We start from the raw sequence: 27,670 nt of genomic DNA on the forward strand, positions 1-27,670 counted from the left end.
GAACCGGTTCCAATGGCCCGGTCAATCCGCAAGTGTGACCCTGACCTGCCGATCACTTGTCGTTTTAATTCCCTGTCCCACTCCCACTCTGATCTATCTGGTCCTCGGCCTCTCACACTGTTCCAATGAAGCTCAACGGAAGCTCGAGGAACAGAACCTCATCTTTTGATTGGACACTTTACAACCTTCCAGACTCAACATTGATTTCAATAACTTCAGATCAGAACCACTGCTCCCATTTTTTTGGTCGGCAGGTGCTGGTAATGGCTCTGATGTTGCCATTTACAGCTCCTCTAGACCCATCTTCTATTTCTTTACTTGTCCCATTCCCACCCTCCTTGCCTTGCACCATCATCCCTTTTATCATTTAATCACTCCTGCCCCCCACCCTATCACAGACCTTCCCTTTTGTTCTTTCCTCCTGTCCTTCCCTTTCTCTGACTCTGTATTTGCTCAAAAACTTTAACTCTTTAACATCTTCCAGTTCTGACGAAAGGTCTTCGACCTGAAACATTAACTCTGTTTCTCTCTCCACAGAAGCTGCCTGACCTGCTGAGTATTTCCAGCATTTTCTGTTTTCACTTCAGAAACAGGTCCAGTTGTCGCTTGATGGAATTCAGCGAATCAGTGTTCACCGCACAAGGCGGTAGCCTGTTCCACAGATCCACTGTTCTCTGGGAAAAGAAGTTCCTCCCAGCATCTAACCTAGTTCTGCACTGACATAATTTGTAAGTGTAAACACCAACACGGCTGACTCTTAACTGCCCTCTGAAATGGCCGAGCAAGACAGTTCCATCAAAACCACTTGCACCAGTTCAAGAAGGCGACTCACCACCATCTTCTCAGGGCAACTGGGGATGGACAGTAAATGACAACCGCATCCTGGGAATTATTTTTTTAAAATCCTGTATTTTATTTTTTTTCTGTATTTATTCACTTATTAGAATATTCGTAGAATCATATAGAACAGGAGGCCATTCGGCCCATCATGCCTGTGCTGGCTCTTTGAAAGTGCTATCCAATTAGTTCCACTCCCCTGCTCTTTCCCCGTACCCCTGTAATTTTTTCCCTTTAAGTATTTATCCAATTCCCTTTTGAAAGTCACCGTTGAATCTTTTATTTCTGTTACTATAAATATATCAACAGACCGCCATTGCTCAGAGTGAGTCTGGGGATATCCTGTTTTATACTGACGGGTGTTATATGGTGCCCATCCGTGGTGTTGTGCCCCTTGGGGGGAGGGTTGGCTGAGGTAGATTGGAAATTAGATTCAAAGATATGATGGTAGATAAGCAATGACGAACATTTAAGGAAATAATTCATAATTCCCAATGAATATACATTCTATTGAGGAATAATAACTCCAGGGGAAAAGTGATCCATCCGAGGCTAACTAAAGAAGTTAAGGATAGTATTAGATTAAAAGAAGAGGCTTATAATGTTTCCAAAAAGCGTAGGAAGCCTGAGGATTGGGAGGAAGCCTAAAGAGCCCCAACTGCCCTTTACAATGGGTAAGGGGGAGAGGCCTCTCGCACCCATTGGGCATAAGTCCCCCCCTCCCGCTGGATATCAACCCAGCTGCTGTCTCCGCTCGCTCTCTCAGACCCCTGAGCCTGTGGTCTTGCCGTCCAGACTCGGTAACCACATTTGATATCAACCCATTATTTAGAGGGTAGGTTCCAGTCTCCACTCGCTGGGACTGTCTGGAGTGGGCCTCACAGGAATGCTACCATTAAGCCAAAGGCTTGCTCCATTTATTTGACGTAGCTTACAATAAATTAGAACGTAGTTGATCTCCTGTGTGTTGCTCACAGTAAGTCAGAAGATGAGTGGTTTTATAATGACAGGATTATCCCATATAACACACAATGTATTATAATATCGATTGACCTCCTGTGGCATTGCTCGCAGAGAGAAAAATTATATCTTTGCTCCTGTAACAGTCTCTCAGCTTCTTTTCCCATCTCTAACTCACTGTGTTGCTATTTGTTATGTTTTTAGGACGTCATCATGTCGTTCCCTCATGCTCATCAGCAAAGGATTCTCCTGTAAACGAGCCTTCACTCCCAGCGAATCAGTGTGTGACTTTTACACACAATACTTGGTGATGGGATTAAACAGAAACCTGTTACTTTAATGAAATCACTGCAGTTATCATGAGCACTCTTTTGAGTAGTGGAAGAATAATACCCCATCAGACTGACTGACTGAGGCTATAAACTACCAGTCGGATTTATTACAAGTCAAAGTTAAACAGGAGTGGAAAATCAATACAACAGATTGTACTTGATTACAGAACAGAAAACAAATGCAGCACTGCACTGGGAGTGCAGAGTCACAATAAATACTTTGTGCTTCCAGTGTAGTGCTGCGTTTATAATAACAGAGTAACAATAAATACTTCAACAGAATGGTTACATTTTAAGCCATTCTTATGTTATAATTGTTACTGTTACTGGGTAAATATTCAAGATGGTGGCTTAAACAAACTCACAAAACTTTTGAATTTGTTTGCTCACTTCTTGCTACTTACCAGTTTGGGATTGGTAACATTTCAAAAAATATTTGATTGGTCAATGTTCTACTGCTCACTCCTCCCTCGGTGCTAGTTTCACTGGTCACCTGCTCTTCTTATATGTACATTCCACATCTCTTCAGTTCTCATTCTTGTTGGTTCTCAATATGAACTGTGAGCCAATGAGCTCTAAGAAATTTGCATGATGTCTTAAATATGATAGTTCAAGTGTGACACATGATACATGACACGGGAAGTGTGACACGTGATACATGACACGAGAAGTGTGACATGTGATACATGACACGGGAAGTGTGACACGTGATACATGACACGGGAAGTGTGACATGTGATACATGACACGGGAAGTGTGACACGTGATACAAGACACGGGAAGTGTGACACGTGATACATGACACAGGAAGTGTGACACGTGATACATGACACGGGAAGTGTGACACGTGATACATGACACGGGAAGTGTGACACGTGATACATGACACAGGAAGTGTGACACGTGATACATGACACAGGAAGTGTGACACGTGATACATGACACGGGAAGTGTGACACGTGATACATGACACAGGAAGTGTGACACGTGATACATGACACGGGAAGTGTGACACATGATACATGACACAGGAAGTGTGACACGTGATACATGACACGGGAAGTGTGACATGTGATACAAGACACAGGAAGTGTGACACGTGATACATGACACAGGAAGTGTGACACATGATACATGACACGGGAAGTGTGACACATGATACATGACACGGGAAGTGTGACACATGATACATGACACAGGAAGTGTGACACGTGATACATGACACGGGAAGTGTGACACGTGATACATGACACAGGAAGCGTGACACATGATACATGACACAGGAAGTGTGACACATGATACATGACACAGGAAGTGTGACACATGATACATGACACAGGAAGTGTGACACGTGATACATGACACGGGAAGTGTGACACGTGATACATGACACAGGAAGTGTGACACGTGATACATGACACGGGAAGTGTGACACATGATACATGACACAGGAAGTGTGACACGTGATACATGACACAGGAAGTGTGACACATGATACATGACACAGGAAGTGTGACACATGATACATGACACGGGAAGTGTGACACATGATACATGACACGGGAAGTGTGACACGTGATACATGACACAGGAAGTGTGACACGTGATACATGACACGGGAAGTGTGACACGTGATACATGACACAGGAAGTGTGACACGTGATACATGACACGGGAAGTGTGACACGTGATACATGACACAGGAAGTGTGACACGTGATACATGACACAGGAAGTGTGACACATGATACATGACACAGGAAGTGTGACACGTGATACATGACACAGGAAGTGTGACACATGATACATGACACAGGAAGTGTGACACATGATACATGACACAGGAAGTGTGACATGAAGGACAAAATGCTCGTAACATTTTTGGGTTTAAGGCCAGATATTTTCTCAGGTTCAGTGTCACCAGTCACTCCTGTAAGTGGACTTAATGTTCGCTATGATCTGGAGTGCACCTTTCCCTGCCCAGTATCTATTTAAATGATGGTGTGACCCAAAGATCGTAATTGGAGGACCCTTACTCTGTACACCGCCTACTGGTGTATCACATGCTGTCACATGATTCTCCTCTCTTTACAGATGGTGGACTGGAGAAACGCTCTTATAAACTGAGGCTTTGAACCAATAGGCATTCTTTGTTCACATAAGATAATGAACAAGTGGTACACTTTTTCACACAGGTATGCTAGATTTTTCCTTTCACTCCCCGATGTATAAAACATGAACCCTAAGAACAGAAAACCACCCCTAGCAGCTTAACTCTTTGTGGCTAAGCTGGTTTGAGATTTTAAAGCACAGAAAGCTCCGTGGTTGCTGGCAGCCCCGTCTCTTTGGGAACTGACAAACTCAGGGAGTTTAAAAAAAAATTTTTCATGGGATGTGGGCGTCGCTGGCGAGGCCAGCATTTATTGCCCATCCCTAATTGCCCTTGAGAAGGTGGTGGTGAGCCGCCTCCTTGAACCGCTGCAGTCCGTGTGGTGAAGGTTCTCCCACAGTGCTGTTAGGAAGGGAGTTCCAGGATTTTGACCCAGTGACGATGAAGTAACGGCGATATATTTCCAAGTCGGGATGGTGTGTGACTTGGAGGGGAACGTGCAGGTGGTGTTGTTCCCATGTACCTGCTGCTCTTGTCCTTCTAGGTGGTAGAGGTCACGGGTTTGGGAGGTGTTGTCGATGAAGCCTTGGCAAGTTGCTGCAGTGCATCCTGTGGATGGTACACAACATTATCAAGGAGTCCTCGGGAGTGTGTGAATATCAGCAGAGGGTCCCCGGGAGTGTGTGACTATCAGCAGAGGGTCCTCGGGAGTGTGTGAATATCAGCAGAGGGTCCCCGGGAGTGTGTGACTATCAGCAGAGGGTCCCCGGGAGTGTGTGAATATCAGCAGAGGGTCCCCGGGAGTGTGTGACTATCAGCAGAGGGTCCTCGGGAGTGTGTGAATATCAGCAGAGGGTCCTCGGGAGTGTGTGAATATCAGCAGAGGGTCCCCGGGAGTGTGTGACTATCAGCAGAGGGTCCTCGGGAGTGTGTGAATATCAGCAGAGGGTCCTCGGGAGTGTGTGACTATCAGCAGAGGGTCCCCGGGAGTGTGTGAATATCAGCAGAGGGTCCCCGGGAGTGTGTGACTATCAGCAGAGGGTCCCCGGGAGTGTGTGAATATCAGCAGAGGGTCCCCGGGAGTGTGTGAATATCAGCAGAGGGTCCTCGGGAGTGTGTGAATATCAGCAGAGGGTCCTCGGGAGTGTGTAAATATCAGCAGAGGGTCCCCGGGAGTGTGTGACTATCAGCAGAGGGTCCCCGGGAGTGTGTGAATATCAGCAGAGGGTCCCCGGGAGTGTGTGACTATCAGCAGAGGGTCCTCGGGAGTGTGTGAATATCAGCAGAGGGTCCTCGGGAGTGCGAGAATATCAGCAGAGGGTCCTCGGGAGTGTGTGAATATCAGCAGAGGGTCCTCGGGAGTGTGTGAATATCAGCAGAGGGTCCTCGGGAGTGTGTGAATATCAGCAGAGGGTCCTCGGGAGTGTGTGAATATCAGCAGAGGGTCCCCGGGAGTGTGTGAATATCAGCAGAGGGTCCTCGGGAGTGTGTGAATATCAGCAGAGGGTCCCCGGGAGTGTGTGAATATCAGCAGAGGGTCCTCGGGAGTGTGTGAATATTATCAAGGAGTCCCTGGGAGTGTGTGAATATTTGAAAGGGGTTCCCGGGAGTGTGTCAATATCAATGGTCGGTCCTGGGGAGTGTGTCAATATTTGCAGAGGGCTTCCAGGAGTGTGTCAATATTCGCAGGGAGTCCCCGGGAGTGTGTCAATATTCGCAGGGAGTCCCCGGGAGTGTGTCAATATTCGCAGGGAGTCCCCGAGAGTGTGTCAATATTCGCAGGGAGTCCCCGGGAGTGTGTCAATATTCGCAGGGAGTCCCCGAGAGTGTGTCAATATTCGCAGGGAGTCCCCGGGAGTGTGTCAATATTCGCAGGGAGTCCCCGAGAGTGTGTCAATATTCGCAGGGAGTCCCCGAGAGTGTGTCAATATTCGCAGGGAGTCCCCGGGAGTGTGTCAATATTCGCAGGGAGTCCCCGGGAGTGTGTCAATATTTTTTTTTATTCGTTCATGGGATGTGGGCGTTGCTGGCGAGGCCGGCATTTATTGCCCATCCACGAATTGCCCTTGAGAAGGTGGTGGTGAGCTGCCTCCTTGAACCGCTGCAGTCCGTGTGGTGAAGGTTCTCCCACAGTGCTGGCGAGATTGTACATCTGAGTGGCTTGCGAGGCCATTTCAGAGGGCGATTAAGAATCAACCACATTGCTGTGGGACTGGAGTCACATGTAGGCCAGACCGGGTAAGGACGGCAGGTTTCCTTCCCTAAAGGGCATCAGTGAACCAGACGGGTTTTTACGACAATCTGGTAGTTTCATGGCCACCATTACTAATACTAGTTTTTTTTTCCAGATTTAATTTAATTAATTGAATTTAAATTCCCCAGCTGCTGTGGCAGCAATTTGAACTCATGACTCTGGATTATTAGTCCGGGCCTCTGGATTACTAGTCCAGTAACATAACCACTATACTACCGTACCCAGGTAGCAGGGGGTCTGTGGGAGTGTGTCAATATTTGTAGTGCTTCCCCGGGAATATGTCAATATCAGCAGATGCTCCACGGAAGTGTCTCAATATTCACACGGGGTCCCCGGGATTGTCTCAATATTCACACGGGATCCCCGGGATTGTCTCAATATTCGCACGGGATCCCCGGGATTGTCTCAATATTCACACGGGGTCCCCGGGATTGTCTCAATATTCACACGGGATCCCCGGGATTGTCTCAATATTCACACGGGATCCCCGGGATTGTCTCAATATTCACACGGGATCCCCGGGATTGTCTCAATATTCACACGGGATCCCCGGGATTGTCTCAATATTCACACGGGATCCCCGGGATTGTCTCAATATTCACACGGGATCCCCGGGATTGTCTCAATATTCACACGGGGTCCCCGGGATTGTCTCAATATTCACACGGGATCCCCGGGATTGTCTCAATATTCACACGGGATCCCCGGGATTGTCTCAATATTTGCACGGGGTCCCCGGGATTGTCTCAATATTCACACGGGGTCCCCGGGATTGTCTCAATATTCACACGGGATCCCCGGGATTGTCTCAATATTCACACGGGATCCCTGGGATTGTCTCAATATTCACACGGGATCCCCGGGATTGTCTCAATATTCACACGGGGTTCCCGGGATTGTCTCAATATTCGCACGGGGTCCCCGGGATTGTCTCAATATTCACACGGGGTCCCCGGGATTGTCTCAATATTCACACGGGGTCCCCGGGATTGTCTCAATATTCGCACGGGATCCCCGGGATTGTCTCAATATTCACACGGGATCCCCGGGATTGTCTCAATATTCACACGGGGTCCCCGGGATTGTCTCAATATTCGCACGGGGTCCCCGGGATTGTCTCAATATTCGCACGGGATCCCCGGGATTGTCTCAATATTCACACGGGGTCCCCGGGATTGTCTCAATATTCACACGGGATCCCCGGGATTGTCTCAATATTCACACGGGATCCCCGGGATTGTCTCAATATTCACACGGGATCCCCGGGATTGTCTCAATATTCCCACGGGATCCCCGGGATTGTCTCAATATTCACACGGGATCCCCGGGATTGTCTCAATATTCACACGGGGTCCCCGGGATTGTCTCAATATTCACACGGGGTCCCCGGGATTGTCTCAATATTCACACGGGGTCCCCGGGATTGTCTCAATATTCACACGGGGTCCCCGGGATTGTCTCAATATTCGCACGGGGTTCCCGGGATTGTCTCAATATTCACACGGGGTCCCCGGGATTGTCTCAATATTCACACGGGGTCCCCGGGATTGTCTCAATATTCGCATGGGATTCCCGGGATTGTCTCAATATTCGCACGGGGTCCCCGGGATTGTCTCAATATTCGCATGGGATTCCCGGGATTGTCTCAATATTCGCATGGGATTCCCGGGATTGTCTCAATATTCGCATGGGATTCCCGGGATTGTCTCAATATTCACACGGGGTCCCCGGGATTGTCTCAATATTCGCACGGGGTCCCCGGGATTGTCTCAATATTCCCACGGGGTCCCCGGGATTGTCTCAATATTCACACGGGGTCCCCGGGATTGTCTCAATATTCACACGGGGTCCCCGGGATTGTCTCAATATTTGCACGGGGTCCCCGGGATTGTCTCAATATTCGCACGGGATTCCCGGGATTGTCTCAATATTCGCACGGGATTCCCGGGATTGTCTCAATATTCGCACGGGGTCCCCGGGATTGTCTCAATATTCGCACGGGGTCCCCGGGATTGTCTCAATATTCGCACGGGGTCCCCGGGATTGTCTCAATATTCGCACGGGGTCCCCGGGATTGTCTCAATATTCACACGGGGTCCCCGGGATTGTCTCAATATTCACACGGGGTCCCCGGGATTGTCTCAATATTCACACGGGGTCCCCGGGATTGTCTCAATATTCACACGGGGTCCCCGGGATTGTCTCAATATTAGCAGAGTGTCCGCACGAGTGTGCCAGTATTAGCAGAGGGTCCCCGGGAATGTGTCAATATTTGAAAGGGGTTCCCTGCAGAGTATCAATATTTGAAGGGCAACCCCGAGAATGATGAATATTTAAGGGGTTCCCCGACAGTGTGTCAATATTTGCAGAAGGTCCCCAGGAGAGTGATCAATATCTGAAGGGATCCCTGACAGTGTGTCAATATTTGAAGGGATCCCTGACAGTGTGTCAATATTTGCAGAAGGTCCCCAGGAGAGTGATCAATATCTGAAGGGGGTCCCCAAGAGTGTGTCAATATTTGAAGGGATCCCTGACAGTGTGTCAATATTTGCAGACGTTCCCTGGTAGTGTGCCTATATTAGCAGACGGTCCCCAGGAGTGTGTCAATATTTGCAGACAGTCCCCAGGAGTGTGCCAATATTTGAAGGGGGTCCCCTGGAGTGTGTCAATATTTGAAGGGGGTCCCCTGGAGTGTGTCAATATTTGCAGACGGTCCCCGAGAGTGTGTCAATATTTGCAGACAGTCCCCGAGAGTGTGTCAATATGTGAAGGGGGTCCCCTGGAGTGTGTCAATATTTGCAGACGGTCCCCGAGAGTGTGTCAATATGTGAAGGGGGTCCCCGGGAGTGTGTCAATAGTTGCAGACAGTCGCTGGGAGAATGTCAATATTTGAATGGGGAGCCCAAGAGTGTGTCAATATTTGAATGGGGAGGCCAGGAGTGTGTCAATATTAGCAGACGGTACCCAGAGTGTGTCAATATGGGCAGGGAGTCCCTGGAAGTATGTCAATATTTGCAGGATGTGTGCAGGAGTGTGTCAGTATTAGCAGAGGATGCTCAAGAGTGTTTCAATATAAGTAGAGGGTCCCCAGGAGTGTGTCAATATTTGCAGACAGTTCCCGGGAGTGTGTCAATATTTGCAGACAGTTCCCGGGAGTGTGTCAATATTTGCTGAGGGTCCCTGGAAAAGTGTCACTATTTGCAGACAATACGTGGGCGTGTGTCAATATTTAAGGGAACACCGAGAGTGTGTCACTATGTGAAGTGGGTTCCCATGGAGTGTGTCAGTGTTTCCCGGGAGTGTGGCAATTTTAGCAGAGGGTCTGCGGGACTGTGTCAATATTTGCAGAGGGTCTGCGAGTGTGTCAATATGATTAGAGGGTTCCCCGGGAGTGTGTCTGTATCTGAAGGGGGTCCCCGAGTTTGTGTCAATAATTGAAGGGGGTCTGGGGCTTTTGTCAATATTAATAGAGGGTTCCCAGGAGTGTGTCAATATTTGCAGAGGGTCACCGGGAGTGTGTCAATATTTGCAGAGGGTCCCCGAGAGTGTGTCAATATTTGCAGAGGGTCACCGGGAGTGTGTCAATATTTGCAGAGGGTCACCGGGAGTGTGTCAACATATGCAGATTGTCCCCAGGAGTGTGTCAAATATTTGAAGGGGATCCCCGAGTGTGTCAATATTTGAAGGGGAACCCCGAGAGTGTGTCAGTATTTGAACGGGATCCCCGAGAGTGTGTCAATATTTGAAGGGGAACCCCGAGAGTGTGTCAGTATTTGAATGGGATCCCCGAGAGTGTGTCAGTATTTGAACGGGATCCCCGAGAGTGTGTCAGTATTTGAACGGGATCCCCGGGAGTGTGTCAGTATTTGAACGGGATCCCCGGGAGTGTGTCAATATTTGAAGGGGATCTCCGAGAGTGTGTCAATATTTGAAAGGGGTTCCCTGGGAATATGTCAATATTTGAAGGGGGTCCCCGACAGTGTGTCAATATTTGAAGGGGATCTCCGAGAGTGTGTCAATATTTGAAGGGGATCTCCGAGAGTGTGTCAATATTTGAAGGGGGTCCCTGGGAATATGTCAATATTTGAAGGGGGTTCCTGAGAGTGTGTCAATATTTGAAGGGGGTTCCTGAGAGTGTGTCAATATTTGAAGGGGGTTCCTGAGAGTGTGTCAATATTTGAAGGAGGTCCGGGGGAGTGTGTCAATATTTGCAGACTGTTCACAAGAGTGTGTCAACATTTGAAGGGGGTTCCTGAGAGTGTGTCAATATTTGCACAGGGTCCCCAGGAGTGTGGCAATATTTGCAGGTAGTCCCCGAGAGTGTCAATATTTGAAGGGGGTTCACAAGAGTGATCAATATTTGAAGAGTACCCCAGGAGTGTGTCAATATTTGCAGACGGATTCCGGGAGTGTGTCAATATTAGCAGAGGGTCTGCGAGTGTGTCAATATGATTAGAGGGTTCCCCGGGAGTGTGTCTGTATCTGAAGGGGGTCCCCGAGTTTGTGTCAATAATTGAAGGGGGTCCGGGGGCGTGTGTCAATATTAATAGAGGGTCCCCGGGAGTGTGTCAATATTTGCAGACGGTCCCTGAGAGTGTGTCAATATTTGAAGGGGTCCCTGACAGTGTGTCAATATTTGCAGACGGTCCCTGAGAGTGTGTCAATATTTGCAGACGGTCCCTGAGAGTGTGTCAATATTTGAAGGGGTCCCTGACAGTGTGTCAATATTTGCAGAGCGTCCCCGGGAGTGTGTTAATATTTGCAGATGGTTCCCGAGAATGTGTCAATGTTTGAAGGGGGCCCCAAGAGTGTGTCAATATTTGCAGAGGGACATCGAGAGTGTGTCAATATTTGAAGGGGGTCTCCGAGAATGGGTCAATATTTGAAGGGGGTCTCCGAGAATGGGTCAATATTTGAAGGGGGTCTCCGAGAGTGGGTCAATATTTACAGACGGTCCGCAGGAGTGTGTCAATATTTGCGGATGGTCCCTGGAAGTGGATCAATATTTGCAGAGGGTCCCTGGGAGTGTGTCTCCAGGAGTGTGTCAATATTAATAGAAGGTCCCTGGGAGTGTGTCAATATTTGAAGGGGGTCCCTGGGAGTGTGTCTCCAGGAGTGTGTCAATATTAATAGAAGGTCCCCGAGAGTGTGTCAATATTTGCAGAGGGTCACCGGGAGTGTGTCAATATTTGCAGAGGGTCACCGGGAGTGTGGCAATATTTGCAGAGGGTCACCGGGAGTGTGGCAATATTTGCAGAGGGTCACCGGGAGTGTGGCAATATTTGCAGATTGTCCCCAGGAGTGTGTCAAATATTTGAACGGTTCCCTGGGAGTGTGTCAATATTTGAAGGGGATCCCCGAGAGTGTGGCAATATTTGCAGAGGGTCCCTGGGAGTGTGTCAATATTTGAAGGGGGTCCCTGGGAGTGTGTCAATATTTGAAGGGGGTCCCTGGGAGTGTGTCAATATTTGAAGGGGGTCCCTGGGAGTGTGTCAATATTTGAAGGGTGTCCCTGGGAGTGTGTCAATATTTGAAGGGGGTCCCTGGGAATATGTCAATATTTGAAGGGGGTGCCTGGGAGTGTGTCAATATTTGCAGAGGATCCCCGGGTGTGTGTCAATATTTGAAGGGGGTCCGGGGGAGTGTGTCAATATTTGCAGACTGTTCACAAGAGTGTGTCAATATTTGAAGGGGGTTCCTGAGAGTGTGTCAATATTTGCACAGGGTCCCCGGGAGTGTGTCAATATTTGCAGACGGATTCCGGGAGTATGTCAATATTATCAGAGGGTCTGCAAGTGTGTCAATATTATCAGAGGGTCTTCGAGTGTGTCAATATTATCAGAGAGTCTGCGAGTGTGTCAATATTAGTAGAGGGTTCCCCGGGAATGTGTCTGTATCTGAAGGGAGTCCCCGAGTTTGTGTCAATAATTGAACGGGGTCCAGGGGCGTGTGTCAATATTAATAGAGGGTCCCCGGGAGTGTCAATATTTGCACACTGTCCCTGGGAGTGTGTCAATATTTGCAGATTGTCCCCGCGTGTGTGTCAAATATTTGCAGATGGTCCCCAGGATTGTGTCAATATTTGAAGAGGGTCCCTGGGAGTGTGTCAATATTTGAAGAGGGTCCCTGGGAGTGTGTCAATATTTGAAGGGGGTCCCCGGGAATATGGCAATATTTGCAGATGGTCCCCAGGATTGTGTCAATATTTGAAGGGGAGTGTGTTGATATTTGGAGGGGGTCCCCGAGAGTGTGTTGATATTTGAAAGGGGTTCTTGAGAGTGTGTCAATATTTGTAGGGGGTCTCCAGGAGTGTGCCAATATTTGAAGAGGGTCCCCGGGAGTGTGTCAATATTTGAAGGGGGCCCTGAGAGTGTGTCACTATTTGAAGGGGGTCCCGAGAGTGTGTCAATATTTGCAGAGCATCCCCGGGAGTGTGTTAATATTTGCAGACGGTTCCCGAGAGTGTGTCACTATTTGCAGAGGGTCCCCTGCAGAGTATCAATATTTGAAGGGCATTCCCGAGAGGGTCCCTGGGAGTGTGTCAATATTTGAAGGGGGTCCCCAAGAGTGTGTCAATATTTGCAGAAGGTTCCCCGGACGTGAGTCAATATTAGTCCCTACTAATAGTGTGTCAATATTTGAAGGGGTTCCCTGCGAGTGTGAGAATATTTGAAGGGGTTCCCCGGGAGTGTATGAATACTTGCCGAGGGTTTCCCGAGAATGTGGCAATATTTGAAGGGGTTCCCCGAGAATGTGGCAATATTTCAAGGGGTTCCCCGGGACTGTGGAAATATTTGAAGGGGTTCCCCGGGAGTGTGGCAATATTTGAAGGGATTCCCCGAGAATGTGGCAATGTTTGAAGGGGTTCCCCGAGAATGTGGCAATATTTCAAGGGGTTCCCCGAGAATGTGGCAATATTTCAAGGGGTTCCCCGGGACTGTGGAAATATTTGAAGGGGTTCCCCGGGAGTGTGGCAATGTTTGAAGGGATTCCCCGGGAGTGTGGCAATTTTTGAAGGGGTTCCCTGGGAGTGTGGCAATATTTGCAGAGGGTCCTGGGAGTTTGTCAATATTTGCAGACGGTCCCTGAGAATGTGTCAATGTTTGAATGGGGTCGTCAAGATTGTGTCAATATTTGAAGGGATTCCCTGCGAGTGTGTGAATATTTGAAAGGGTCCTGGGAGTGTGTGAATACTTGCCGAGGGTTTCCCGAGAATGTGGCAATATTTCAAGGGGTTCCCCGAGAATGTGGCAATATTTGAAGGCGTTCTCCGAGAGTGTGGCAATATTTGAAGGGATTCCCCGGGAGTGTGGCAATATTTGAAGGGGTTCCCCAGGAGTGTGGCAATATTTGAAGGGGTTCCCCGGGAGTGTGGAAATATTTGAAGGGGTTCCCCGGGAGTGTGGAAATATTTGAAGGGGTTCCCTGGGTGTGTGGCAATATTTGAAGGGGTTCCCTGGGAGTGTGGCAATATTTCAAGGGGTTCCCCAGGAGTGTGGCAATATTTGAAGGGGTTCCCCGGGAGTGTGGAAATATTTGAAGGGGTTCCCCGGGAGTGTGGCAATATTTGAAGGCGTTCCCCGAGAGTTTGGCAATATTTGAAGGGATTCCCCGGGAGTGTGGAAATATTTGAAGGGGTTCCCCGGGAGTGTGGCAATGTTTGAAGGGATTCCCCGGGAGTGTGGAAATATTTGAAGGGGTTCCCTGGGTGTGTGGCAATATTTGAAGGGGTTCCCTGGGTGTGTGGCAATATTTGAAGGGGTTCCCCGGGAGTGTGGATATATTTCAAGGGGTTCCCGAGAGTGTGGCAATATTTGCATGCGGTCCCCAGGTGTGTGTCAATATTTGAAGGGGGTCCCTGAGAGTGTGTCAATATTTGAAGGGGGTCCCCGAGAGCGTGTCAATATTTGAAGGGGGTCCCCGAGAACGTGTCAATATTTGAAGGGGATCCAAGAGAGTGTGTCAATATTTGAAGGGGTTCCCCGGGAGTGTGTCAATATTTAAGGGGGTCCCCGAGAGTGTGTCAGTATTTGAACAGGGTCCCCGGGAGTGTGTCAATATTTGCAGAGGGTTCCCCGGGCGTGAGTCAATATTGGTAGGGGTCCCCGGGAGTGTGTTAATATTTGCGGATGGACTCCGGAGTTGTGTCAGTATTAGCAGAGGGTTCCCCGGTAGTTTGTCAGTATTAGCAGAGGGTTCCCCGGTAGTTTGTCAGTATTAGCAGAGGGTCTGCGGGAGTTTGTCAATATTTGCAGATGCTCCCCGGAAGTGGATCAATATTAGTAGAGGGTTCACCGGGAGTGTGTCAATATTTGCAGAGCATGCCCAACAGTGTGTCAATATTTGAATGGGGTCCTTGAGATTATGTCAATATTTGCAGTCTGTCCCCGAAAGTGTGGCAATATTTGAAGGTGGTCCAAGACAGTGTGTCAATATTTGAAGGGAGTCCCCAAGAGTGTGTCAATATTTGAAGGGAGTCCCCGGGAGTGTGTCAATATTTGAAGGGAGTCCCCGGGAGTGTGTCAATATTTGAAGGGGGTCCAAGACAGTGTGTCAATATTTGAAGGGAGTCCCCGAGAGTGTGTCAATATTTGAAGGGAGTTCCCGGGAGTGTGTCAATATTTGAAGGGAGTCCCCGAGAGTGTGTCAATATTTGAAGGGAGTCCCCGGGAGTGTGTCAATATTTGAAGGGAGTTCCCGGGAGTGTGTCAATATTTGAAGGGAGTCCCCGAGAGTGTGTCAATATTTGAAGGGGTTCCCTGGGAGTGTGTCAATATTTGAAGGGGGTCCAAGACAGTGTGTCAATATTTGAAGGGAGTCCCCGAGAGTGTGTCAATATTTGAAGGGAGTCCCCGGGAGTGTGTCAATATTTGAAGGGAGTCCCCGAGAGTGTGTCAATATTTGAAAGGAGTTCCCGGGAGTGTGTCAATATTTGCAGTCGAACCCCGGGAGTGTGTCAATATTTGAAGGGGGTCCAAGACAGTGTGTCAATATTTGAAGGGGGTCCCCGGGATTGTGTCAATATTTGAAGGGGGTCCCCTGGAGTGTGTCAATATTTGAATGGGGTCCCTGAGAGTGTGTCAATATTTGCAGAGAGTCCTGGGAGTTTGTCAATATTTGCAGACGGTCCCTGAGAATGTGTCAACGTTTGAACGGGGTCGTCGAGATTGTGTCAATATTTGAAGGGATTCCCTGCGAGTGTGTGAATATTTGAAAGGGTCCTGGGAGTGTGTGAATACTTGCAGAGGGTTCCCCGAGAGTGTGGCAATATTTGAAGGGGTTCCCCGGGAGTGTGGCAATATTTGAAGGGGTTCCCTGGGAATGTGGAAATATTTGAAGGGGTTCCCTGGGACTGTGGCAATATTTGAAGGGGTTCCCCGGGAGTGTGGCAATATTTGAAGGGGTTCCCTGGGACTGTGGCAATATTTGAAGGGGTTCCCTGGGACTGTGGCAATATTTGAAGGGGTTCCCCGGGAGTGTCGAAATATTTGAAGAGGGTCCCCGAGAGTGTGGCAATATTTGAAGGGGTTCCCCGGGAGTGTGGCAATATTTGAAGGGGTTCCCTGGGAGTGTGGCAATATTTGAAGGGGTTCCCTGGGAGTGTGTCAATATTTGCAGAACCTCCCTGGGAGTGTGGAAATATTTGAAGGGGTTCCCTGGGAGTGTGGAAATATTTGAAGGGGGTCCCCGGGAGTGTGTCAATATTTGCAGAACCTCCCTGGGAGTGTGGAAATATTTGAAGGGGTTCCCTGGGAGTGTGGAAATATTTGAAGGGGTTCCCTGGGAGTGTGGAAATATTTGAAGGGGTTCCCTGGGAGTGTGGAAATATTTGAAGGGGTTCCCCGGGAGTGTGGAAATATTTGAAGGGGTTCCCTGGGAGTGTGGAAATATTTGAAGGGGTTCCCTGGGAGTGTGTCAATATTTGAAGGGGTTCCCCGGGAGTGTGTCAATATTTGAAGGGGTTCCCCGGGAGTGTGGAAATATTTGAAGGGGTTCCCCGGGAGTGTGGAAATATTTGAAGGGGTTCCCTGGGAGTGTGTCAATATTTGAAGGGGTTCCCCGGGAGTGTGGAAATATTTGAAGGGGTTCCCAGGGAGTGTGGAAATATTTGAAGGGGTTCCCTGGGAGTCTGGAAATATTTGAAGGGGTTCCCCGGGAGTGTGGAAATATTTGAAGGGGTTCCCTGGGAGTCTGGAAATATTTGAAGGGGTTCCCCGGGAGTGTGGAAATATTTGAAGGGGTTCCCCGGGAGTGTGGAAATATTTGAAGGGGTTCCCTGGGAGTCTGGAAATATTTGAAGGGGTTCCCCGGGAGTGTGGAAATAATTGAAGGGGTTCCCTGGGAGTATGGAAATATTTGAAGGGGTTCCCCGGGAGTGTGTCAATATTTGAAGGGGTTCCCTGGGAGTGTGGAAATATTTGAAGGGGTTCCCTGGGAGTCTGGAAATATTTGAAGGGGTTCCCCGGGAGTGTGGAAATATTTGAAGGGGTTCCCCGGGAGTGTGGAAATATTTGAAGGGCCTCCCCGGGAGTGTGTCAATATTTGAAGGGGTTCCCTGGGAGTCTGGAAATATTTGAAGGGGTTCCCCGGGAGTGTGGAAATATTTGAAGGGGTTCCCCGGGAGTGTGGAAATATTTGAAGGGGTTCCCTGGGAGTCTGGAAATATTTGAAGGGGTTCCCCGGGAGTGTGGAAATATTTGAAGGGATTCCCTGGGAGTCTGGAAATATTTGAAGGGGTTCCCTGGGAGTGTGGAAATATTTGAAGGGGTTCCCTGGGAGTCTGGAAATATTTGAAGGGGTTCCCCGGGAGTGTGGAAATATTTGAAGGGGTTCCCCGGGAGTCTGGAAATATTTGAAGGGATTCCCTGGGAGTCTGGAAATATTTGAAGGGATTCCCCGGGAGTGTGGAAATATTTGAAGGGGTTCCCCGGGAGTGTGGAAATATTTGAAGGGATTCCCTGGGAGTCTGGAAATATTTGAAGGGATTCCCCGGGAGTGTGGAAATATTTGAAGGGGTTCCCCGGGAGTCTGGAAATATTTGAAGGGGTTCCCCGGGAGTGTGGAAATATTTGAAGGGGTTCCCCGGGAGTCTGGAAATATTTGAAGGGGTTCCCTGGGAGTGTGGAAATATTTGAAGGGGTTCCCCGGGAGTCTGGAAATATTTGAAGGGATTCCCCGGGAGTCTGGAAATATTTGAAGGGGTTCCCCGGGAGTGTGACAATATTTGAAGGGGTTCCCCGGGAGTGTGGAAATATTTGAAGGGGTTCCCTGGGAGTGTGGAAATATTTGAAGGGGTTCCCCGGGAGTGTGGAAATATTTGAAGGGGTTCCCCGGGAGTGTGGAAATATTTGAAGGGGTTCCCTGGGAGTCTGGAAATATTTGAAGGGATTCCCCGGGAGTGTGGAAATATTTGAAGGGGTTCCCCGGGAGTCTGGAAATATTTGAAGGGGTTCCCCGGGAGTGTGGAAATATTTGAAGGGGTTCCCCGGGAGTCTGGAAATATTTGAAGGGGTTCCCTGGGAGTCTGGAAATATTTGAAGGGATTCCCCAGGAGTCTGGAAATATTTGAAGGGGTTCCCCGGGAGTGTGACAATATTTGAAGGGATTCCCTGGGAATATGGCAATATTTGAAGGGGTTCCCCAAGAGTGTGGAAATATTTGAAGGGGTTCCCCGGGAGTGTGGAAATATTTGAAGGGGTTCCCTGGGAGTGTGGAAATATTTGAAGGGGTTCCCTGGGAGTGTGTCAATATTTGAAGGGGTTCCCCGGGAGTGTGGAAATATTTGAAGGGGTTCCCCGGGAGTGTGGAAATATTTGAAGGGGTTCCCTGGGAGTGTGGAAATATTTGAAGGGGTTCCCTGGGAGTGTGGAAATATTTGAAGGGGTTCCCCGGGAGTGTGGAAATATTTGAAGGGGTTCCCCGGGAGTGTGGCAATATTTGAAGGGGTTCCCCGGGAGTGTGGAAATATTTGAAGGGATTCCCTGGGAATGTGGCAATATTTGAAGGGGTTCCCCGAGAGTGTGGAAATATTTGAAGGGGTTCCCTGGGAGTGTGGAAATATTTGAAGGGGTTCCCTGGGAGTGTGGAAATATTTGAAGGGGTTCCCCGGGAGTGTGGAAATATTTGAAGGGGTTCCCTGGGAGTGTGGAAATATTTGAAGGGGTTCCCCGGGAGTGTGGAAATATTTGAAGGGGTTCCCTGGGAGTGTGGAAATATTTGAAGGGGTTCCCCGGGAGTGTGGAAATATTTGAAGGGGTTCCCCGGGAGTCTGGAAATATTTGAAGGGGTTCCCCGGGAGTGTGGAAATATTTGAAGGGGTTCCCCGGGAGTGTGGAAATATTTGAAGGGGTTCCCAGGGAGTGTGGAAATATTTGAAGGGGTTCCCCGGGAGTGTGGAAATATTTGAAGGGGTTCCCCGGGAGTGTGGAAATATTTGAAGGGGTTCCCCGGGAGTGTGGAAATATTTGAAGGGGTTCCCCGGGAGTGTGGAAATATTTGAAGGGGTTCCCCGGGAGTGTGGAAATATTTGAAGGGGTTCCCTGGGAGTGTGTCAATATTTGAAGGGGTTCCCCGGGAGTGTGGAAATATTTGAAGGGGTTCCCAGGGAGTGTGGAAATATTTGAAGGGGTTCCCTGGGAGTCTGGAAATATTTGAAGGGGTTCCCCGGGAGTGTGGAAATATTTCAAGGGGTTCCCTGGGAGTCTGGAAATATTTGAAGGGGTTCCCCGGGAGTGTGGAAATATTTGAAGGGGTTCCCCGGGAGTGTGGAAATATTTGAAGGGGTTCCCTGGGAGTCTGGAAATATTTGAAGGGGTTCCCCGGGAGTGTGGAAATATTTGAAGGGGTTCCCTGGGAGTCTGGAAATATTTGAAGGGGTTCCCTGGGAGTGTGGAAATATTTGAAGGGGTTCCCCGGGAGTGTGGAAATATTTGAAGGGGTTCCCTGGGAGTGTGGAAATATTTGAAGGGGTTCCCCGGGAGTGTGGAAATATTTGAAGGGGTTCCCTGGGAGTGTGGAAATATTTGAAGGGGTTCCCTGGGAGTGTGGAAATATTTGAAGGGGTTCCCCGGGAGTGTGGAAATATTTGAAGGGGTTCCCCGGGAGTGTGGCAATATTTGAAGGGGTTCCCCGGGAGTGTGGAAATATTTGAAGGGATTCCCTGGGAATGTGGCAATATTTGAAGGGGTTCCCCGAGAGTGTGGAAATATTTGAAGGGGTTCCCCGGGAGTGTGGAAATATTTGAAGGGGTTCCCTGGGAGTGTGGAAATATTTGAAGGGGTTCCCCGGGAGTGTGGAAATATTTGAAGGGGTTCCCTGGGAGTGTGGAAATATTTGAAGGGGTTCCCCGGGAGTGTGGAAATATTTGAAGGGGTTCCCTGGGAGTGTGGAAATATTTGAAGGGGTTCCCTGGGAGTCTGGAAATATTTGAAGGGGTTCCCTGGGAGTGTGGAAATATTTGAAGGGGTTCCCTGGGAGTGTGGAAATATTTGAAGGGGTTCCCTGGGAGTGTGGAAATATTTGAAGGGGTTCCCCGGGAGTGTGGAAATATTTGAAGGGGTTCCCTGGGAGTGTGGAAATATTTGAAGGGGTTCCCTGGGAGTGTGGAAATATTTGAAGGGGTTCCCCGGGAGTGTGGAAATATTTGAAGGGGTTCCCCGGGAGTGTGGAAATATTTGAAGGGGTTCCCCGGGAGTGTGGAAATATTTGAAGGGGTTCCCTGGGAGTGTGGAAATATTTGAAGGGGTTCCCTGGGAGTGTGGAAATATTTGAAGGGGTTCCCTGGGAGTGTGGAAATATTTGAAGGGGTTCCCCGGGAGTGTGGAAATATTTGAAGGGGTTCCCTGGGAGTCTGGAAATATTTGAAGGGGTTCCCCGGGAGTCTGGCAAGGTTTGACGAGAAGTGCTTTTTATTGTTACCTGTTTTAAAACGTTTTTTTTGTACAAACATCCCTTTTAGTAACATTTAAAAATAGACTGTAGTTTTCAACAAAAACAAATGAATAATTCTTAAGTGGCAATAATTCAAAGGCCATGAGTAGAAACGATTTGGTTTTTCAGAGCTGTGTGATACACAACTCATTCACAATGCAGACAGCTCTCAAACACACAAGATTCATGACATTTTCCTTATACATTACATTCAAAGAGCGGAGAGCCCAGCCATCAATCAAACGTTCATTACTGGGGTGAGCTGCAGCAAGGGATGCTGGCACAAAGCCCCACTCCGCCCAGGGCTGCTTAGGGTCCCAAAATTCTGCATCAAGCTCCGCCTCTTCAGGCTGTCCAGAACAATCGAATTATTCGATGCCAAGCTCACTCGGGTCCTGGAAAAGAGGTTCAAATTGAAGACTGATCATTTCAGTAGTTTGATACAGCACAGGAGGAGGCCATTCAGCCCATCGTGTCCGTGCCGGCTCTTTGAAAGAGCTATCCCATTAGTCCGACTCCTCTGATCTTTTCCCATAGCCCTGTAAATGTTTCCTTTTCAAGTATTTATCCAATTCCCTTTTGAAAGTTATTATTGAATCTGCTTCCACCGCCAGATCATTACAACTCGCTGTGTTACAAAAATTCTCCACATCTCCCCCCTGGCTTTATCACCAATTATTTTAAATCTGTGTCCTCTGGTTACCGACCCTTCTGCCACTGGAAACAGTTTCTCCTTATTTATTCCATCAAAACCCTTCATGATTTTGAACACCTCTATCAAATCTCCCCTTAACCTTCTCTGTTCTAAGGAGAACAACCCCAGCTTCTCCAGTCTATCCACATAACTGAAGTCCCTCATCCCTGGAACCATTCTAGTAAATCTCCTCTGCGCCCTCTCTAAGGCCTTGACATCCTTCCTGAAGTGTGGTGCCCAGAATTGAACACAATATTCCAGCTGAGGTCTAACCAGTGTTTTATAAAGGTTTAACATAACTTCCTTGCTTTTGTACTCTATGCCTCTATTAATAAAGCCCAGGATCCCATATGATTTTTCTTTTTAAGAGCCTTCTCAACATGTCCTGCCACCTTCAAAGATTTGTGTACATACACCCCCAGATCTCTCTGTTCCTGCACCCCCTTTAAAATTATACCATTTAGTTTATATTGCCTCTCCTCATTCTTCCTACCAAAATGTATCACTTCACAATTCTCTGCATTAAATTCTATCTGCCATGTGTCTGCCCATTTCACCAGTCTGTCTGTGTCCTCCTGAAGTCTGTTACTATCCTCCACATTATTTACTACATTTCGAAGTTTCGTGTCATCTGCAAACTTTGAAATTATACCCTCTATACCCAAGTCCAGGTTATTAATATATATCAAAAAGAGCAGTGGTCCTAATACTGACCTCTGGGAAACACCACTGTATACTTCCCTCCAGTCTGAAAAACAACCGTTCACCACTACTCTCTGCTTTCTGTCCCTTAGCCAATTTTGTATCCACACTGCCCACTGTCCCTTTAATCCCATGGGCTTTAATTTTGCTAACAAGTCTGTTATGTGGTACTTTATCAAACGCCTTTTGAAAGTCCATATACACAACATCAACCGCACTACCCTCATCAATCCTCTCCGTTACTTCATCAAAGAACTCAATCAAGTTAGTCAAACACGATTTTCCTTTAATAAATCCGTGCTGATTTTCATTTATTAGCCCAGACTTTTCCAAGTGTCTATTAATTTTGTCCCGGATTATTGTCTCTAAAAGTTTCCCCACCACTGACATTAGGCTGACTGGCCTGTAATTGTTGGGTTTATCACTCTCCACTTTTTTGAACATTTGCAATCCTCCAGTCCTCCGGCACCGTCCCCATATCTAAGGAGGATTGGAAGATTGTGGCCAGAGCCTCCGCAATTTCCCCCCTTACTTCCCTCAGTAACCTAGGAGGCATCCCATCCGGACCGGGTGACTTTTCTACTTTGAGTACTGCTAACCTTTTAAGTACCTCCTCTTTATCTATTTTTATCCTATCCAATATCACTACTACCTCCTCCTTTACTGCTACAATGGCAGCATCCTCTTCTCTAGTGAAGACCGATACGAAGTATTCATTTAGTACCTCAGCCATGTCCTCTGCCTCCACAGGAAGATCTCATTTTCGGCCCCTAATCAGTCCCACCCTTCCTTTGACTACCCCTTTACTATTTATATGTTTATAAAAGACTTCTGGGTTCCCTTTTATGTTAGCTGCTAATCTATTCTCATTCTCTCTCTTTGCCCCTCTTATTCCCCTTTTTTAGATCTTCTTCGTACTTTCTGTATTCAGTCTGGTTCTCCACTGTATTATGATCCTTACATTTGCCGTAAGCCTCTTTTTTTGTTTAATTTTAATCTCAATGGCCCATAATTTGCTGTAGCAGGGCCACGAGTGGCGTCTGCCGTTAGTTAGACCTGCCATTGCCAATTTAATCTTGGTGATATTTTGCCCACTAAGTTGGTGAAAGTGCGAGCTGATAACGGGGGCAGCGAGGGAAACTGGGCATCTGGGACCTGAGTGAACGGAGCAAGCAACTGGGTATCTCCTTAACCAATCAGATTGAAGAATTGGGAAATAAAGAGCAGAAGGACTGAGAAGGAAGTGTAAATTAGAGAGGGTGAATTCAATGTCAAATCAGGTACAGAAAGAGAGGGAAAGAAAGATTGGATTGAGAGAGAGAAAAAAGAGACAGAAATGAAAAGTTAAAAAACTGTTTTAATTTTATATTTTACATTTTTTAAATATCCACTAATTAAAACCTGAAGGAATGAGACTCCACACTTACAATAATTAATTTTCAGTGCCAGAGAGGTTCATTGGCAATAATTAACACTTAACACATCGTTAAAAGAATCTCTGATAGCTAATCCAGGCTTAATTAAACATGCACGGATTTTAAATGGCTCTAAGACAGGCTGCTTGTGTCACTTCAGACCAGCTTTAACTTTCTGTGGCGAGTTTAGTTCATATCTATTGGGCAAATACAGCAGCTTCACACCATTCAATGCCTGTCAGTGGTGAGGCACACAGTGAGATTCACGACAGCAACATTTGGATTTCTGCGTTTAACTTCACATCTGCCCTCACCTGGAGTTGCTGTAGCATTTGCACATCGATAATAGTGAGTGCCATTAGCCTCACTGTTATTTTGACAGCAAATTATGGGCCAATATCTTCAGTCATCCAGGGAGCTCTAGCTTTGGATGCCCTTCCTTTCCCCCTCAGGAATGTGTCTACTTTGTACTCGAACTATATTCTGAAAGCCTCCCATTGTTCAATTACTGTTTTGTTTCCAATCCACCAGGGCCCGTTCCCTTTTCAACTCACTGAAATTAGCCTCTTCCAGTTGAGTATCTTCACCTTTGATTGTTCCTTGTTCCTTTCCATAGCTACTCTAATGCTCCCCCACTGAAACATGCTCCACTTGCCCCACTTCATTCCCCTGCACTGCTTTGTTGGGCTGGAAACACACTGTTACAGAAAGTTCTTGTACATATTTCAGGAATTCCTCCCTCCTTGCTCTTTACATGCTCTTGCCCAGTCTATATTGGATAAGTGAAGTCCCCCATTATCACTACTCTATAGTTTTTACATCTTTCTGAAATTTGCCTGCAGATTTGCTCCTCCATCTCCTCCTCACTATTTGGTGGTCTATAGTAAACATCCAGCAGTGTAACAGCTCCTCTACTGCTCCTTAACTCCAACCAAATAGATTCTGTCTTTGACCCTCAAGAACATCATCCCTTTCCAGGGCTGTAACAATATCTTTGATCAATAATGCCACCCCCCACCCCCTCCTTTTTTTCCTTCCATATTCCTCCAGAATACACGGTCCAAAGATCTAAAGTCAATCTGAGCAGGGCCTGCATTCAGGGTGCTGCGAAGGGCCGAGTGCCTGAGGCCCAGGGGAGGGCTGTCAGTGGGCCCGGTGCCTGAGGCCCAGGGGAGGGCTGTCAGTGGGACAGAGGGTGATCCAGTGCCCCTGCGTGGTGTCAGACTCAGCTGTGATCTCCCCCCACCCCCTGTAATAGACCACTCCAGGGAGGAGGGGGCAGGGGGACAATAGGCAGAAATAATCCAAAAATACACATTGCTTTTAAATTCTCAGTAAATACGCCACTAATATCAAGATTTCCGTTGTGCTTTCAACATTAACATGTGAAAATTCCAACCTTTATCAGACCCTGACCCCAGAGTAACCCCCTCAGACCCTGACCCCAGAGTAACCCCCTCAGACCCTGACCCCAGAGTAACCCCCTCAGATCCTGACCCCAGAGTAACCCCCTCAGACCCTGACCCCAGAGTAACCCCCTCAGACCCTGACCCCAGAGTAACCCCCTCAGACCCTGACCCCAGAGTAACCCCCTCAGACCCTGACCCCAGAGTAACCCCCTCAGACCCTGACCCCAGAGTAACCCCCTCAGATCCTGACCCCAGAGGAACCCCCTCAGACCCTGACCCCAGAGTAACCCCCTCAGATCCTGACCCCAGAGTAACCCCCTCAGACCCTGACCCCAGAGTAACCCCCTCAGATCCTGACCCCAGAGTAACCCCCTCAGACCCTGACCCCAGAGTAACCCCCTCAGACCCTGACCCCAGAGTAACCCCCTCAGATCCTGACTCCAGAGTAACCCCCTCAGACCCTGACCCCAGAGTAACCCCCTCAGACCCTGACCCGAGAGTAACCCCCTCAGACCCTGACCCCAGAGTAACCCCCTCAGATCCTGACCCCAGAGTAACCCCCTCAGATCCTGACCCCAGAGGAACCCCCTCAGACCCTGACCCCAGAGTAACCCCCTCAGATCCTGACCCCAGAGTAACCCCCTCAGACCCTGACCCCAGAGTAACCCCCTCAGATCCTGACCCCAGAGTAACCCCCTCAGATCCTGAGCCCAGAGTAACCCCCTCAGACCCTGACCCCAGAGTAACCCCCTCAGACCCTGACCCCAGAGTAACCCCCTCAGACCCTGACCCCAGAGTAACCCCCTCAGATCCTGACCCCAGAGTAACCCCCTCAGATCCTGACCCCAGAGTAACCCCCTCAGATCCTGACCCCAGAGTAACCCCCTCAGATCCTGACCCCAGAGTAACCCCCTCAGATCCTGACCCCAGAGTAACCCCCTCAGACCCTGACCCCAGAGTAACCCCCTCAGATCCAGACCCCAGAGTAACCCTCTCAGACCCTGAACCCAGAGTAACCCCCTCAGACCCTGACCCCAGAGTAACCCCCTCAGATCCTGACCCCAGAGTAACCCTCTCAGACCCTGACCCCAGAGTGTCTCCCTCAGATCCTGACCCCAGAGTAACCCCCTCAGATCCTGACCCCAGAGTAACCCCTTCAGATCCTGACCCTAAAGTGTCCCCCTCAGACCCTGACCCAAGCGTAACCCCCTCAGACCCTGACCCCAGAGTGTCTCCCTCAGACCCTGACCCCAGAATGTCCCCCTCAGACCCTGACCCCAGAGTGTCCCCCTCAGACCCTGACCCCAGAGTGTCCCCCTCAGACCCTGACCCCAGAGTGTCTCCCTCAGACCCTGACCCCAGAGTGTCTCCCTCAGACCCTGACCCCAGAATGTCCCCCTCAGACCCTGACCCCAGAGTGTCTCCCTCAGACCCTGACCCCAGAGAATCCCCCTCAGATCCTGACCCCAGAGTGTCCCCCTCAGACCATGACCCCAGAATGTCCCCCTCAGACCCTGACCCCAGAGTGTCTCCCTCAGACCCTGACCCCAGAGTGTCCCCCTCAGACCCTGACCCCAGAATGTCCCCCTCAGACCCTGACCCCAGAGTGTCTCCCTCAGACCCTGACCCCAGAGAATCCCCCTCAGACCCTGACCCCAGAGTGTCCCCCTCAGACCCTGACCCCAGAGTGTCTCCCTCAGACCCTGACCCCAGAGAATCCCCCTCAGACCCTGACCCCAGAGTGTCCCCCTCAGACCCTGACCCTAGAGTGTCCCCCTCAGACCCTGACCCCAGAGTGTCCCCCTCAGACCCTGACCCCAGAGTGTCTCCCTCAGACCCTGACCCCAGAGAATCCCCCTCAGACCCTGACCCCAGAATGTCCCCCTCAGACCCTGACCCCAGAGTGTCTCCCTCAGACCCTGACCCCAGAATGTCCCCCTCAGACCCTGACCCCAGAGTGTCTCCCTCAGACCCTGACCCCAGAGTGTCTCCCTCAGACCCTGACCCCAGAATGTCCCCCTCAGACCCTGACCCCAGAGTGTCCCCCTCAGACCCTGACCCCAGAGAATCCCCCTCAGACCCTGACCCCAGAATGTCCCCCTCAGACCCTGACCCCAGAGTGTCCCCCTCAGACCCTGACCCCAGAGTGTCCCCCTCAGACCCTGACCCCAGAGTGTCCCCCTCAGACCCTGACCCCAGAATGTCCCCCTCAGACCCTGACCCCAGAGTGTCCCCCTCAGACCCTGACCCCAGAATGTCCCCCTCAGACCCTGACCCCAGAGAATCCCCCTCAGATCCTGACCCCAGAGTAACCCCTTCAGATCCTGACCCTAAAGTGTCCCCCTCAGACCCTGACCCCAGAGTGTCCCCCTCAGACCCTGACCCCAGAGTGTCCCCCTCAGACCCTGACCCCAGAGAATCCCCCTCAGACCCTGACCCCAGAATGTCCCCCTCAGACCCTGACCCCAGAGTGTCTCCCTCAGACCCTGACCCCAGAGAATCCCCCTCAGACCCTGACCCCAGAATGTCCCCCTCAGACCCTGACCCCAGAGTGTCTCCCTCAGACCCTGACCCCAGAATGTCCCCCTCAGACCCTGACCCCAGAGTGTCCCCCTCAGACCCTGACCCCAGAGAATCCCCCTCAGACCCTGACCCCAGAATGTCCCCCTCAGACCCTGACCCCAGAGTGTCCCCCTCAGACCCTGACCCCAGAGTGTCTCCCTCAGACCCTGACCCCAGAGTGTCCCCCTCAGACCCTGACCCCAGAGTGTCCCCCTCAGACCCTGACCCCAGAATGTCCCCCTCAGACCCTGACCCCAGAATGTCCCCCTCAGACCCTGACCCCAGAGTGTCTCCCTCAGACCCTGACCCCAGAGAATCCCCCTCAGACCCTGACCCCAGAGTGTCCCCCTCAGACCCTGACCCCAGAGTGTCTCCCTCAGACCCTGACCCCAGAGAATCCCCCTCAGACCCTGACCCCAGAGTGTCCCCCTCAGTCCCTGACCCTAGAGTGTCCCCCTCAGACCCTG

General features: G+C 49.5%; 1 protein-coding gene across 2 annotated transcripts in view; it reads right to left on the minus strand.

Moving 5' to 3' along the window:
* Nucleotides 1-2,163: 2,163 nt before the first annotated feature.
* Nucleotides 2,164-27,670, minus strand: part of stox1 (storkhead box 1) — a 33,196-nt gene continuing 7,689 nt past the window's right edge. Inside the window, exons 3-4 of one of the 2 annotated variants that reach the window (XM_068002652.1) lie at nt 20,631-20,816; nt 2,164-4,847 (exon numbers count right to left, since the gene is read on the minus strand). In XM_068002652.1, coding sequence (XP_067858753.1) covers nt 20,660-20,816 — 157 coding nt within the window. In that variant the 3' untranslated portion in view covers nt 2,164-4,847; nt 20,631-20,659. Of the gene's footprint in view, nt 4,848-20,381; nt 20,817-27,670 lie in introns of those variants that run through there. The other variant, XM_068002651.1, reaches the window with a different exon arrangement.

The sequence above is a fragment of the Heptranchias perlo genome, chromosome 21 (genome assembly GCF_035084215.1).
Source record: "Heptranchias perlo isolate sHepPer1 chromosome 21, sHepPer1.hap1, whole genome shotgun sequence".
Lineage (NCBI taxonomy): Eukaryota > Metazoa > Chordata > Chondrichthyes > Hexanchiformes > Hexanchidae > Heptranchias > Heptranchias perlo.